The following is a 14,023-nucleotide window of genomic DNA, read 5'->3' on the forward strand; positions in this document are numbered from 1 at the left end:
ATGGGTATCCGTGAAATTCCCAGGGTACCACTGGTACTCGGTAGAGATAGGTACCTCTCCATGCCAAGCCCCAGGAATTGGACCTTTCTGGTCAGCCGGCACCTTCCCGGCTACCTCTTGGTACTTTAGAGTTTAGGGTTAAGTATTAGGTTAGTGCACTTAGGATGATCTTGGAATCTGCGTGGCGCTAAGAAACCTGCGAGGCGTTCAAACTCTCGTCTCTGCGTCCTCTGAATGCGTTTGGACGCCGGGGCTCTTAGCGCGCATGACGTAGCATTTTCCTGTTACAAGTAATGAGACACTCTTGCTCTTGTCCACCGCCCTTGTTGATTTCTGCATCTTCTCCCCCGATCCCAGTGGACGCGGAGCACCCATGCAGAACCTTGGAAAGGTAACCAGGAAATCCCTTGGCCGATCCATCCGTCCGTATTTGCGCCCGAGATGAAGAGGACGCTGGAAATGAGTTCCTCCCGTCTTGATGACTAGAATCCCAGGCTGGGATGGAAGATTGAGCTTGTATCAGCCGGGCTGTTTGACCCGGCTGTTACAAAAACCACATGTGCCGATATTGGCTGACCAGGTGTACCGCTCCTGTCGGAACCTGGAATCTCGATGGTAATTAACGTCTTGGGGGCGAGCTGGTTGGACAGCCCCCATTGCAATATAACCGATATACTTCGTCGATGCTCGTGTGCCTCATCAACAGCCTCTCTCACTCTCCCTGGCGATCCCAAGGCGCCCATCTGCGTCAAAGGATTCAAATCAGACGACGGCACAGCAGAACAACCCGACCCTACCGTTTAGCCGGCCGACTTGTCTGTGCGGACCAGTTCGTCACCTCCCGAAACGCGGCTGCCGTCCATCATGACCCCTAAATAGCCCCTTCGTCAGGTACTGTAAAGTACCGCCCCCACGGGAAATAATACCTACCATACAACATGTTCCCTGGTGTAGGTGATGTTTCTGCTGCTGTCCTATCCGTAGACGGTGGCGTGTCACTCGTCAGTCTGCCCACCCAGACTTATCCTTGTCGGCCTTATCATGTTTTGGGAGATTGCCGGACTGTCGCTGTTAAAAGTTGGTTGCTCCCGTGCACCAACACAGCCCTGCGGAGACTCAGAGATAGCCGATTCGACGACCCAATAGCAGGCGAGAAGCGAGGTTCCATTTCGACGTTCGTTTCCGCAGCCTGATTGTTGTTTCCCCCTGGTCCAGTGCTGACTGTAGTGTGTGACATCGCTGCGGGTTGCGACGTCCTCCTGCAGACTAATGGCGTAGGTCGCAGTTCAGAGAGGCGTTATCGACCACTCGACGCGCCCCAAAAGCGTTGGCAATATACAAACTTGGTGGTTGCTCTGAGCACTAGATCCTAGCTAGGGGTCATCAAATGGGACCCACGATCGCCCCTAGGAATCACGACTTCGCATTCAGCCGAGAATACGATTGATAAACAGCCCACAACGGCGCCCGGATTGTCAGACGAGGTTCGTTAAAGGCTCTGTATTGGCGCCAATCGCAGTCGTTCCCTCTTGACCCAGTTCTCGCTTGGCTTTCTGCGCCTCGACCGTACCGGCCAGATGGTACATACAAGACTGGGACAAACACAAATTGTTGGTCTGGCAGAAGGGGTGCAAATTTCACGACCATCGCATGTTACCCCGGCTGAGGGGATGCCATGGGTCCTGGACAATATCCTGTCTCCTTTTTCATCGTCGTGTCCAAGTTGGATTTCAGGGGCCATGTATCTCGCCCCCATATCCTCCATGATACACGCTCGGGAGACTGCCGAAGCGAAGCACCCCTGAGCAAGTTGGACCTGCATCAAGCCGTCCAAGAGGCAATTTATCCCAGATCCTTCCTTCTGCAAATAACCTCCCGTCATAAATTCAGGGGTATATATCGCGAAGGAAGGAAGTGCCAAGGGGTGTAAGCAATTGCCGACTCGTCGCACAGGACGGGTTTTTGAAACCTGTACCATCCTTCATTAGATTTCCCCATTAGGTATTTTTGTGCTGTACTTCCCTTCATCGACACATGAAGAAGTTTGCGTGAAGGTCATGGAGAGACATTCCTTGACATCGACGACGGTTCGTCAAGCTCGGTTCGGGGCAGATTATTGGCTTCGGGGAGTTGTGCTCCCGCAGCGAATGGGGTACTAGAGTACCTTCCGAGGGAGTTGATTTGCCGTTTGTGCAACAGATAGAAGTTGGAAACAGGCTGATTTTGCTGTTCGCCCCTAGCACGCAATAAGAGCATGGTGCTGAAGCTGGAATAGGGGGCCAGCAAGTTACATGGCGACTTCTCCTCGCATGTGTGACTGAAGAACGTCGCTCCCGAACTATCGGGAGTGAGGCTGTGGGAGAAGCTGCCTCGAGCAGACTGGGCTCCGGGGGGTTGGGGGGGCAGTTCCACCGCAACGGGCTCCGGCATATAACATCTTGACTGTCTTGATTTGACACCATGGTGGTACGTGCGCCTATTGACTGTCTGTGACTATTGGCAAACCCGGCCAGGCGCGTATAGTTACAGTCCTGAATAGAGGTCCGGTGAGCATGACATCAGGAATGTGAAAGGAAAATCCAAATAGTTGTGTGCGGGAATCCCCTTGTAAACCAGGGTCCCTTTCAGTCAAGAGAGATGGAATGGAACATGCTGAATCCAGACACTTCTCTGGATTTTTAGAGCAGCTAGTAGGTATGGGCAGACAGCCGCGGCTGAGGGAGAGTGTGCGGTTTCTTACCGAAATCATCAATTGGGTAGGGATATTCAGAAGGACTGGGTGAAGGTCGTTGCAGCCGATCAAGCCTTTTGTAGGGATCCTACGCAATGCCAATTCGGGTCCCCGCACCGCGGTCATCGGGGCATCGGGGGCTCCCCCTTCTGAACAGGATCCATGTGTGGTTTCCGGAGTCCGGGCGGATCTGCGGCCGAGCGCGGGCACGGCCTGGGATCAGAGGAGAGCCACGTTTTTGTTCCAATGGAGCAACTGCTCATCTGACCATTTCCCCCCTCCGGAATGCTTCCTAGATGCCGGCCAGAGGGGCGGGAGTGTTGAGAAGGTGTGCAAGCACCATCCAATGACAGGCAAAGGATTGCTCTGTGCAGATGTTCCATGCAACCCGGGCCTTGGAAAGAGGCGGTCTGGGGTGATCAGTGGGGAACTGGGGGGGGAATGCTCCTTCCACGCTTCACCAAGACACATTTTCAAATTTCAACTCGGGCCTCCATACCTTAGGGTTCGATGGAACAACCCTTGACTGTTCTCGGCAAGTGAATGATGAATCATCATTACAGGTACCCGGGTCTGTCTGATGTTATCTTTTAACAATTTTTATGCTGTCCGTACATTGCTAGGAAGAGCAAGGTCTTTTAGAGTTCCCGTCGGTACACATGCCGGCCGGGAGTTGCCTGCCAGGCTCGGCGTGGATCGAAGTTTAGATAGATCGGGTTAGGCCGTAGCTGTCCCCGGCCTCCCTTGGTCACCGCTACCTGTCTGCAAGGTAAAGTACGAGGCAGGTACTGTGCTATGCAAATCGGTCATTACCTACTCTTTGCGTATACGCGGCGAGGTAGGCAGATGGCTCAAGGCCAGGCATCGTTACTTGACGCTGAAAATTGAGAGGATATCACGATATTCGTAATGGAGCGAACCACAATCTCCCAAACTGTATACTTACTTGACTGTGCGTAGGTGCTACGTAGCCAGAAATGCTAAGAGCGTATGTGGCATTTTGTTTTGAGACGCTGACCCAGCTAGTCGTCACTTGACCCAAATGCACTGACTCCGGATAGACCTTCCCCTGCCACCTTCGTGGCTCCAGGGCCTAGACTCTAGTTCGACTCTGGGTAGTGTTGTGGCTGGCGTCTTTCCCCTTTCAGGTTGGGTCCAGTGCCAACCGCCAACTGCCAATAAGTCCCTGTTCAACTAAAATATGCGAATACCCGACCTACTCTGATTCCAGCTGTCTAAGAAGAAGCTATCTCGACCGATTATACAGAGATATTAAACTTATCCTGCCCCGCCAACCTGAGATAGACGATCACCCTTGCCCCTCGCTTCATGAATCGCATTGGTCGCGGGATGATGTCAAGCCAGTGGAAACTTGCAGAACTTGAATGTGGCGGCAGGGAAGTAGGAAGGCCACAGTATGGGCTCCTGGGCTATACGGTCCCCCCGATTTCGGCAAATGCCCTGGAAAGCATCTGGGGAGCCAGAAACAATGAGAATAGGTACTGTACCACATGTTTCGCTGGTGTTCCTGTGCACTGTGTGCGGCCCCTGGTTTCCCAGGGTCCTTGTTGCCCACTTTCCACTAGCGGGGATACGTTAGCAGGGGCGTGCCTTTTTGGCACTCCACGACCTTGTGACCGCCTTGTTCTCCCCACCACCACCAGATCTTTATAACCATTTCCTCGACTCTTATCTTGGTTCTGTCATTCCTGGTGTTGCACAACGGTGACAGTGTGGGACCTCTGGCAACCCCACGCCAACCACTTATTCACCTGTTGACCTGTTTGCTTTGCCTCCGAGCAAGACGTTCATTCATTCTGCCATTGACACGACGGTATCTGTCGACTCAACAATATAGAGCCATTGGGACTCCTGCGTGATTTACCCCTACCTACCATTCCACCATTACTCCTTGGTCACGCCAATTCCAAAGGAGCTCATGTTTCGTCAAAGTCGGTCATAATTCCAAATCACCTAACCTGAAATGGCCAACCCAGCCGAACCACCACGGAGGCGCTTTGCTCCTGTTCCCATCGAGACCACGTTCGAGCAATACCGCAAGACCGGCCCTGCTCCTGAGCCGACCCCGAGTCCATCACCACGCTCAGAATCTCCCCCAGCCTTCCTACTTCGAGAAAAGCGAAGGTTCGCCCCGCAGCTCGTCGAGTCCTCTGTCCGGAGATCACGAAGGGCAGGAGACGATGGCCCCGCTACACGACCCACCGACAGGACTGACATTACCCCATACACCAACCATATATATGTGCCCAGATCAAGGAGGCAACATGGACACAGCAAAACTCGGGAGCGGGGGATGGACCTGGCCCGCCGCGAATCCTGCGATGAGGAGGTTGCCGGCGGGGTCTTCGACCTGGTTGCGAAGGATGCACAGAGGAAGCTGCAGGAGGTGGCCCTCAGTGCGTTCCCCAACAGCAACATAAGAATCGGGGGTGCGGAACACTTCTACGTACGGGAGAGCTCGGATGACGACAATGCCCCGGCCAGAGGCAGGGCAGAAACCCGTGGGATTGGTCGCGTCCGCCGCTCGAGGCGGAACTCGTCTACGGAGGATATTAGCTGGGCCTTCAAGGAGATGCAAGAACACGCCGCGATACTGGAGTCGAAGCAAGACCGCATATCGACCCCGGATCTTGACAATATGAGCATCGATGGTCCGCCTAGCGATGCAATGGGCCTTACAAGGGCTCAGAGACAGTCCATGTCTGGGTCGCCGTTGTGGACCGCGTCTAGATCGTCGAGCTTGCTGGGGGCCATTGGAGAGCATCATATGCCGTACGTGCGCGCCGAGTCACCCCTGCCCACCATCGGCGAAGCCGCCATGCCGTACGTCCCTCCGGAATCGCCGGCAATCCTCCCAATTGGCGAGACCTTGATGCCCTATATCCCCACGGCCCCGGCTGGCCAAGCCGCCAACATGCCCTATGCCCCGGCGTCCCAAATTCCGCCAGAGACTGGGTTTGGCAGCAACCGAGCCTTCCCGCCTCCGTTCGGCGGTCTTCACAATGACAGGGACATGTCCCTCGAAAGGCTAAGGAACCTTCACCGTCTCCGGGCCACTGCTTCGCCGCCCATGCTTGGGAAGGACCTGAAGTTCCGCATGTGCCCATCCCCTGAACAGACCAAACTCGAGCCAGACCACCTCTGGGACCTCCAGACAGGTACCACAGCCGAGGAGCCAAACCGCGATGTCAGCGGAGAGCACGGGTTGTGGCGTGGATATTGCTACACCTCGGACAGGTCCGAGCAGCTTGCCCTTGCCGAAAGGCCGGCAATGATCTCGACCCCCTATGCAGCCACGACACCGGGAGACCCGTTTGCGAGGGCGTTCAGCATGTCGGCACCGAATGCCACGATCTGCGACGAGCCCGAAGCGGTGGCTAGGTCAGACAAACTACACCATCACAACCATAATCTCTCCAATTCGGCGACCATGCAACCTGAGCATCGCAGACTTAACCAAGAACCCAAGGGCCTTCATATGCTACAGGGTCTTGACGAACGCCTTCGCAAAGAGAAGGCCGCGGCAGACCTGGAAGAGAAGATCATTGAGGAGTTTGACGACTCCTTCGTCACGCAGGTTTACAATTACCTGTCCCTTGGCTACCCAGCCACGGCTCGGGCATACGATGCAGAGTTGAGCAAGATCAGCAGGATAAGCCTCGAAGAGCTTGAGCAGGACGATGTTGTTATTATGGACAGCCTTTGGATTCACAGCAGACCTGGTTCCGACAGCGCGAGCGCCGGAGGAAACACGATGTTGGCGGGTATTTCCAATGGCAAAAGGGTCAGGACCGCCTGCCACATCATGCTCGAAAACGAAGAGCAGCCCGACGTCTGCGAGGAGGACCGCACTGCGCGATGGAAAGCCCTGAAGCAGTACATCTACGAGTGGGCAAGGCAGCACCCTGACCTGGGCGCCATCAGCCCTTTGGCATGGGGCATGCAGGAGAGACGAGGAAGCTGGGGGGTCTGATTTTTTATTTTATCTCAACCGGGCAGCATCACCCGGGCAGCGTCACCCGGGCAGCATCAGCATAGCAACGGATGAAATTTGCGTCGACAACCTCATTCAGCACCGTTTGGTTCCATCCAATTGGCCGCTAGTCAAGTGGCTTCCATGGCTACCAACCCACCATCTATCTCCTTCTCCTCCTTTTTTTCTTTGTCCCCTCGGGCCTCGTTGGTACCTCTTGAGGGTTGGAACGAATTATGACCTCTGTCCTAGGCCAGGATTGGCCTACTGTTAACATAGTGTGGCATTTGTTTCTGCGGTGTTTCTTTTCCTTCCTCCACCTACGTTGAAGCCAGGTGGTTGTTTGTTGGTAGAGAAAAGGTCCTTAGAACGATAAGGGACGACGAGCTGTGAAACGGCGCTCGTGATAGATAAAGAGATGGAAACAAAGCCACATCCTGGGGTTTGTACGACCATGCCTGCTGGTTGTAAGGGTGAAGCAGACCGAGAAACGGCTTGCAAAATCCAGTGCTTATTACCTTTGGTATAAGATAATATGTTCCACGTCTTGCGTGGCTCCGTTTTACACATACTTGCTTCGTATAATATGAAGGGGCACACTGAATCCTCAATTCGTACAGTGCCCAGCCTCTCGGGGTGTAGTTCCGCTGTTTCTGTCAAGGTCCACCACCCTTGCGGTCTGAAAGATCAAGGTTTTGCTGCACCGATACCGCCCTTGAGCTCTTGGTTAGGATAGTCAGGGGTATAGATATGTGACGCAGTGTACCGTTATCAGCAGGGGTGGGGTACTGTGCAGTCACAATCGCACATCCCTTTTTTTGGGCGCTACCTGCCTTAGCATAGCATCTAAATACCTACCTATCTTTGCGCGCAACCTGGTGGTTGCACTGTACACGCGGCGCGACCAATGCTCGATGATCGGGCTGTCCCATCCCGAAACTCGCATTCTTCCCCAGACAGGAGTCAAACCCAAGCACAGGACTCCTCCTCCATGGAGCAATCCCCTCTCACTCTGCAGCCTCGACCTGAGGCCTTTCAGCAGAAAATAGTACAGCTCTACGAAGTGCTTTTCAAGGTTGGTTCTCCAGACTGTGCCGGCGCGGAAAAGCGCCAGCTGACCTGACGGTCTCCCAGGTTGCCATCCCTTGGGATATCCAACCACAACAGCTCTTGCGCTGACGGGCCACTGTGTGGAGGTAGGATGAGGACGAGGGCGACAAGTCGGAAGGCTTCTGGAAGGTCTTCTTTCTACTCAAGCCGGACCAGGCGACACTACGGAAGATCCTCGTCGATCTTGGACCGGGCGACCTGCTGCATCTCCAACTACAGACAAGGGAGCTCTTTGCAAGAGCAGTCGCGGTCTTGAAGGACACCTCGGCCGGTGACGCTGATCAACATGCTCTAGATGTGGGCTCCCCGCCAATGCCTGATTGAGCGAGAGAGGCGGAACACTAACACCTACCAACAGACATTGAGGACCTTCCTGTCGGCGGTCCTGGCCAAGAAATACACCAATCCAAGCTCGGATATCATCACGGTGCTGGCTGGCTTGGACCATGTCGATACCATATTTACAGACTTTGTGGCTGTTCTGGATGCGACGATTAAGCATGGTAGAAGTGGTCAGTTGCGCCGGCATCACGGATAGCGACATGCAGCTGACTTGGATTGTATAGAGGCATTGCGGCAAAAGGCTGCCGAGGTGGTCCTTGCCGTCACTTCGGGGGCATACCAGACAAGCCTGCTCACCTACTTCATACATCGGGACCTCTTTCCCTCAATCATGAAGGTCACATACACTCTGCGAGGGATGCCAGCAAGCATCACGCTGACAGATGGTCTCTTCTAGTTCATACAAGATTCCGACAGCCAAGATCGAACATCAAGGCTTTTCACGCTGCTCGGTCTTCTCGCGAACTACAACAAATTCGAGTTCCAAAACCCCTATCAGCTGCGATTGAACGACTTCGTCAACGAGGCGACAATACAAAAGATCATACAGAGCACGGGGTATACTTGTCAGAGACTCAGGCAACAGTTTATCAATGTTCAAGACGACTTGCCAGAGGGATGGACTCTATCAAGCACTCTCAACATGATTGGATTGGGTGCCATTGCTCCAGGAGGCAGACCCGCCCCGAAACAAGTATACGATGCAGAAACTGCCAAGCAAATGTTTTCGAAGCTGTAAGCTCCCATTTATTTTGTTTCGTTTCGTTTTGTTCATCCTTGATCCCCGCCACCCGACTTGCTGCATCAGCCCACTTACGCCTCGCTCGCAGGCCTGGAGAGGAGGCAGCCGCTCTCCTAGCAACCTACGACTTTGCCCACGCCAACAAGCTGTTCTGCTTCAACTTCGTTACCTTCAGCGCGGGGAAGGGAGAGGAACTTCCATTCGCAAGCTACATCTCTCTTACTTCGTACCTCCTTCAGCATGCTCACCTCTCGCAACGAACCACATTGTACTCGCACCTCAACCTCATGGTCTTCCGCCTCCTGATCGAGGACCCGGTCCTCTGTAAGCGCATGTGCAGTGACGAGAGCAAGGTCGCAGTGCGTCTCTGCCGCCAGCGGCAACCGTACCTGCCTCTTGTGCGTAATGAGCGGGTGCTTGCCACTGCCGTTATGGATACCATGGTTGACGCTATCAACCACAACCTCCGACGCCGGCTGGACGTCAGGCTGTACACGTTATGCGTGGGCATACTCCTCCGGATCTTGAGCTACATGTCGCGGTCAAGGACCCGATTGCAGTACCATTGGGGAGAGCTCTTCCGCTCCCTTCTGTCTCTGATCCGCTTTTTGACAACCTACGCCCCCGACTTAAAAGACGTCCCACACATCGACATCCTGCTCGACCACGTTGTCAACCTGATCGCCCTTGCTCTGTCGGCCGGCGAGGCCTTCCTCCCCGGCCCGGCCGCCTACGACGACCTGTTCTACAAAGTAGTTGAGACGGGGGAGATCCTGGTCAAGTTCCGCGAGACGTACAGCCTCGCAAACCGGCCGAGCAACTCGATAGACACGCTCGTCAACGTTAGCACGCACTACAAGGAGATGCTGGTGAACGGCGGGGCGGACGGGAAGGTGGTCGGCAGGAGGACCGGCTCGAACCTGACCAGCCTCCAGGTCGCCGAGGTGATCAAGCAGGGCTACGAGACGCTGAGCATACAGGCCAAGGAGGGCCTGGATAGCTGGGAGAGGTACCGCGAGGCGGACGAGCGCACGCTCTTGAAGAAGATGGCGAGAACCGCTGTTGCGGATGTCAGGGTGCTCGTGGAAGAATAGGTGCTTGAATCTGAGCGGCGACTACTGGCGTTGGGCTTCTTAAGGCAGGCTAGAGAGGTTTTGGAAATGCTTGATTCCGGGGTTAGGAAAGTGGAGGGCCTGACTGGAAGTTAGATTGATTGCACTGCGTGGTACTTGGAGAACCGATTCGAACACCATGTTTTGCTATTTCTGATGTTCTCGTCCTGGTCCAAATTGCAATCCAATGGCTGCTGATTAATAGGAAGCTCAAGTGAAGAGAAGGGTTGAATAATGGGTGACATCTGATTGGCTCGGCGGAGTACCGGAGAACGGGCTAGGTTAGCGCCGACCCGACCCTTGAAAACATGTCATAAATCGGCTGTCGGTTGGTTGTGTTGGGGATCATTAGCAAACCAACAATCGCCAGAAATCATCACATTCCACCACAACGGCAAGAACCTGTTGCTCTAATTTTCGAAGAGACTCACAATGAACGCACCGACATTATTCACAAGGAGAGGCTTCTCCATCTGTCTGTCCTGCAGGAGGAATTTCATGCGCCATTTCTCCTCAACACCAGCTCCGTTCGCCTCTTTCCAGTCCTACCCACTCAACCCACGCCCCCAGACATTGCCTCGAAATGCCTCCATACCAGACTCTTCGATAGCACATCCAGTACAATCTCCATCACCGAGGGTCCACGAGACTCGGCCACCCAAGGAAGCACCGAAAGAGGCCAGCACAATCAGCCCGACGCCACAGACCTCTGTGCGCGAGCAAGAAGCGCAGACATCCAAGCGCGAATTTGCGGCTGGCCCGCCGACGACCGCATCATCATCATCATCATCATCATCACCATCACCGCCCCCCTCCTCAGCAAGCACATCCGTTCCGGCGAAAGAAGCGGCGGCGGCGGCGGCTCCGGCGCCTTCCCCGGCCCCGGCAGCGAAGCCACGGTCCAAGCTGCGCGCCCCGCGCAAGGCGGCCATAAAGCTGACGCAGGCGGCGGTGTCGCAGCTGCGGGCGATGCTGGACCAGCCGGACCCGAAGCTGATCAAGGTCGGGGTGCGCAACCGGGGCTGCAGCGGGCTGTCATACAACCTCGAGTACGTGGACCGGGCCGGGGCGTTCGACGAGGCGGTCGAGCAGGACGGGGTGAAGGTGCTGATTGACAGCAAAGCGCTGTTCAGCATCATCGGGACCGAGATGGACTGGGTCGAGGACAAGCTGAGCCAGAGGTTTGTGTTCCGGAATCCGAATATCAGTAAGTGGTACCCCAGCGTCTTGTCTTAGAGAGCGTTGCAAGCTGACATGTTTTGTTCTACAGAGGAACAGTGCGGATGCGGCGAGTCGTTCATGGTATGATTGCCGCCCTCGGGGATGCTTCATATCCCATAATGACCGGCTATGACCTCTACCTCGGCGCGCTTACTATATGACACCGATGGCTCGACTGGTAATGGTGTTAAGAAAGGAACGCATGAAGAGTAATTAATGTAGTGTAACGGATACGGGGCGATTCCAGCCGCTAGAATCGGGGTATGCGATATAATATCCTAGATACAGGTTTACTAGTTACCTTGCGCATGAATCATCTTCCACTGCGAAGCTGCGCAAAAAGAATTCCGACCACTCAAGTCTAAACTTAGCAATGTCCAATTCGTGCACATTTTTGCCTTGTCTACTTGCTCTTAAGCAAATTTCATGCAGACTACTGTCAGCCGTGAATATGTAATTATGATGGGACAGAACATGACAGATCAAGGGACTTTGGGTGATGGGTTCCTGGTTGAATCTTAGCGCAACCATAGTGGCGGGACCCCTTCACTAAGATACCCCAGACATAGCAGGGTATGTACAGTGCGGGAAAATAAGGGGCGTTGCGCGTCATCGACGATTAATCAATCAATCACTTAAATCCCCCACGCGTCGTAAATTACTAGCAATAGTACTGCTGATTCCACGTTCCACTACGAGACGTGATCAAGGACGATAAAACCCAGCCCAGCCCCAGCTTCAATTTCTTCGGCACGATGGTCGCCTGTCCCATCTGCAATCGACAGGTAAAGTCTTCGGGAATCAACAACCACCTCGACTCGGGCTGCGAAACATTCCTCATCGAAGACGGCAACGGCAGCGGCAACGGGGCTGGATCCGCCAATGGCAGCCGAACCTCCTCTCCGCCGACCGGTAGCCAGAGCATCCCCTCCTCGTCGAGCAAGAAACGATCGGCCTCCACGTTCTTTCAGACGCCGGCTGTAAAACGACAGCTCACAAACTCAAAGGTCCTATCTCCGGTCGTCACCGACTCGGTAACAAAGACGAATGGCGTCAAGAGGGCATATGATGCGGGACCTGGGCAAAGCTCACCCATAGGAGCGAAGAGGGACGGGCAGGCGAACAAAGATCCCTCGGCGGCAGAATCTGGCCCCGTCGTAAAACGTGTCAAGACCAACCGTTCTGCCCCTCTCGCCGAGCGTATGCGGCCGCAGTCGCTCGATGATGTCTTTGGGCAGGACCTCGTGGGACCGCACGGCGTGTTGCGGGGCCTCATCGAGGCGGATCGGGTGCCGTCCATGATCCTGTGGGGCGGCTCGGGGACGGGGAAGACGACGATAGCGCGCTGCGTCGCCCATCGCGTGGGCAGTCGCTTCGTCGAGCTCAACGCAACGAGCACCGGCGTTGCCGAATGCAAGAAGCTGTTTGCGGAGGCGGGCAACGATCTGGCGCTGACGGGGCGGAAAACCATCATCTTCTGCGACGAGATCCACCGGTTTTCAAAGTCACAGCAGGACGTGTTCCTCAGGCCCGTCGAGGCGGGCACGATAACCCTGATTGGGGCGACGACGGAGAACCCCAGTTTCAAGATCCAGGCCGCGCTGCTGAGCCGGTGCAGGACGTTTACCCTCTCCCCGCTCTCGGCGGAGGACGTCCAGCGCATCCTGGTGCGGGCTGTCGGTGCCGAGCAAGAAGCCAGCCCGTCTCAGCCCATTTCCCCGCTGATCGACGAGGAGCTCCTTACCTACCTGTCCGCTTTCGCCGACGGCGACGCGCGGACGGCCCTGAACCTCCTCGAGTTGGCCCTATCGCTGACCAGCAAGCCGCTGCAGGACGGCCATCCGCCGACCAAGGAGTCGATCAAGGCGTCGCTTACCAAGACGCTCGTGTACGACCGGGCTGGCGACCAGCACTACGACACCATCTCGGCCTTCCACAAGGCGGTGCGCGGGTCCGACGCGGACGCGACCGTCTACTACCTGGCGCGCATGCTGCAGTCGGGCGAGGACCCGCTCTTCATCGCGCGGCGCATGGTGGTGATCGCCAGCGAGGACGTCGGGCTCGCCGACAGCACGCTGCTGCCGCTCGCGACGGCGGCGTACGCCGCGGCGCAGCAGATCGGCATGCCCGAGGCGCGCATCCCGCTCGCCCACTGCGCCGTCGCGCTCGCCCTGGCGCCCAAGAGCACGCGCGCCTACCGCGCCCTCAACAACGCCTACGCCGCCCTCCGCGAGCCGGGCGTCGCCGCCCTGCCCGTGCCCGTGCACCTGCGGAACGCGCCCACGAGGCTGATGAGGGAGATGGGGTACGGCAAGGAATACAAGTACCCGCCCAACTACAGGGACGGGAAGGTCAGGCAGGATTACCTGCCCGAGGCCCTGCTCGGGAGGACGTTCCTCGAGGAGAGGGATCTGGGGACCGAGATCGATCCGGATATGGAGATGACGGAGGGCTGAGTTGGTGCTGCGTATGCTGCGTTGGTTGAGAAAGGGGGGCACCCCGTTGGACAAGCGTTGTTTTACAGCCCCCCTTTCCTTGGGCCCTATTTGTTGTCCTATCATAGAGTTGGACTTGTTGTCACTGGGGGTTAGGATAGATTGGCCTCACGGCTGAAAGGCGTACATAATCAAACAAATATCATCACTCGGGAGCAGACAGTCGTGCTCTTGAAATCCTGATTCCTGATTACAGTTCTACAATTTGCATGTAAACCACATTGTTTGCGCGGGGTTATTGACTGCTACCTAGTAGTCACACCCTCCTATCCAGAC

General features: G+C 55.6%; 4 protein-coding genes across 4 annotated transcripts; 3 read left to right on the forward strand and 1 right to left on the reverse strand.

The window, feature by feature from the left end:
• Positions 1–1,341: 1,341 nt before the first annotated feature.
• Positions 1,342–2,746, reverse strand: QBC33DRAFT_32681 (uncharacterized protein). The gene is made up of 3 exons (XM_060423638.1): positions 2,741–2,746; positions 2,070–2,531; positions 1,342–1,971 (listed from the first exon to the last, which is right to left on the reverse strand). Exons 2-3 carry the CDS (start codon positions 2,428–2,430, stop codon positions 1,490–1,492), a joined length of 843 nt encoding a protein of 280 aa, XP_060289101.1. The 5' UTR covers positions 2,431–2,531; positions 2,741–2,746; the 3' UTR covers positions 1,342–1,489.
• A 1,608-nt stretch (positions 2,747–4,354) lies between these two features.
• Positions 4,355–6,860, forward strand: QBC33DRAFT_32686 (uncharacterized protein). Its single transcript, XM_060423639.1, has one exon. The coding sequence runs from the start codon at positions 4,716–4,718 to the stop codon at positions 6,723–6,725; it is 2,010 nt and encodes a 669-aa protein (XP_060289102.1). The 5' UTR covers positions 4,355–4,715; the 3' UTR covers positions 6,726–6,860.
• Positions 6,861–7,593: 733 nt separating this feature from the next.
• Positions 7,594–10,375, forward strand: QBC33DRAFT_522779 (uncharacterized protein). The gene is made up of 6 exons (XM_060426563.1): positions 7,594–7,800; positions 7,926–8,132; positions 8,194–8,347; positions 8,402–8,514; positions 8,575–8,912; positions 9,008–10,375. Exons 1-6 carry the CDS (start codon positions 7,633–7,635, stop codon positions 10,011–10,013), a joined length of 1,986 nt encoding a protein of 661 aa, XP_060289103.1. The 5' UTR covers positions 7,594–7,632; the 3' UTR covers positions 10,014–10,375.
• QBC33DRAFT_565338 (DNA-dependent ATPase) lies at positions 10,376–13,933 on the forward strand. The gene is made up of 3 exons (XM_060430417.1): positions 10,376–11,238; positions 11,302–11,333; positions 11,963–13,933. The coding sequence occupies exons 1-3, from the start codon at positions 10,464–10,466 to the stop codon at positions 13,706–13,708; spliced, it is 2,553 nt and encodes an 850-aa protein (XP_060289104.1). The 5' UTR covers positions 10,376–10,463; the 3' UTR covers positions 13,709–13,933.
• The last annotated feature ends 90 nt before the right edge of the window (positions 13,934–14,023 follow it).

The sequence above is a fragment of the Phialemonium atrogriseum genome (genome assembly GCF_030411735.1).
Source record: "Phialemonium atrogriseum strain 8032-3 unplaced genomic scaffold QBC33scaffold_1, whole genome shotgun sequence".
Lineage (NCBI taxonomy): Eukaryota > Fungi > Ascomycota > Sordariomycetes > Cephalothecales > Cephalothecaceae > Phialemonium > Phialemonium atrogriseum.

Bases quoted from the DNA above. Each gene is read 5' to 3' on its own strand.
- QBC33DRAFT_522779 (XM_060426563.1), top strand. From the start codon at position 7,633: ATGCTCGATGATCGGGCTGTCCCATCCCGAAACTCGCATTCTTCCCCA. The intron at 7,801-7,925 runs GTTGGTTCTCCA...GTGTGGAGGTAG, and splicing joins TCTACGAAGTGCTTTTCAAG to GATGAGGACGAGGGCGACAA. The intron at 8,515-8,574 runs GTCACATACACT...GGTCTCTTCTAG, and splicing joins TCTTTCCCTCAATCATGAAG to TTCATACAAGATTCCGACAG.
- QBC33DRAFT_32686 (XM_060423639.1), top strand. From the start codon at position 4,716: ATGGCCAACCCAGCCGAACCACCACGGAGGCGCTTTGCTCCTGTTCCC.
- QBC33DRAFT_565338 (XM_060430417.1), top strand. From the start codon at position 10,464: ATGAACGCACCGACATTATTCACAAGGAGAGGCTTCTCCATCTGTCTG. The intron at 11,239-11,301 runs GTAAGTGGTACC...TTTGTTCTACAG, and splicing joins GTTCCGGAATCCGAATATCA to AGGAACAGTGCGGATGCGGC. The intron at 11,334-11,962 runs GTATGATTGCCG...GACGTGATCAAG, and splicing joins GATGCGGCGAGTCGTTCATG to GACGATAAAACCCAGCCCAG.
- QBC33DRAFT_32681 (XM_060423638.1), bottom strand. From the start codon at position 2,430: ATGCCGGAGCCCGTTGCGGTGGAACTGCCCCCCCAACCCCCCGGAGCC. The intron at 1,972-2,069 runs ATGTCTCTCCAT...GAAGGATGGTAC, and splicing joins ACCGTCGTCGATGTCAAGGA to AGGTTTCAAAAACCCGTCCT.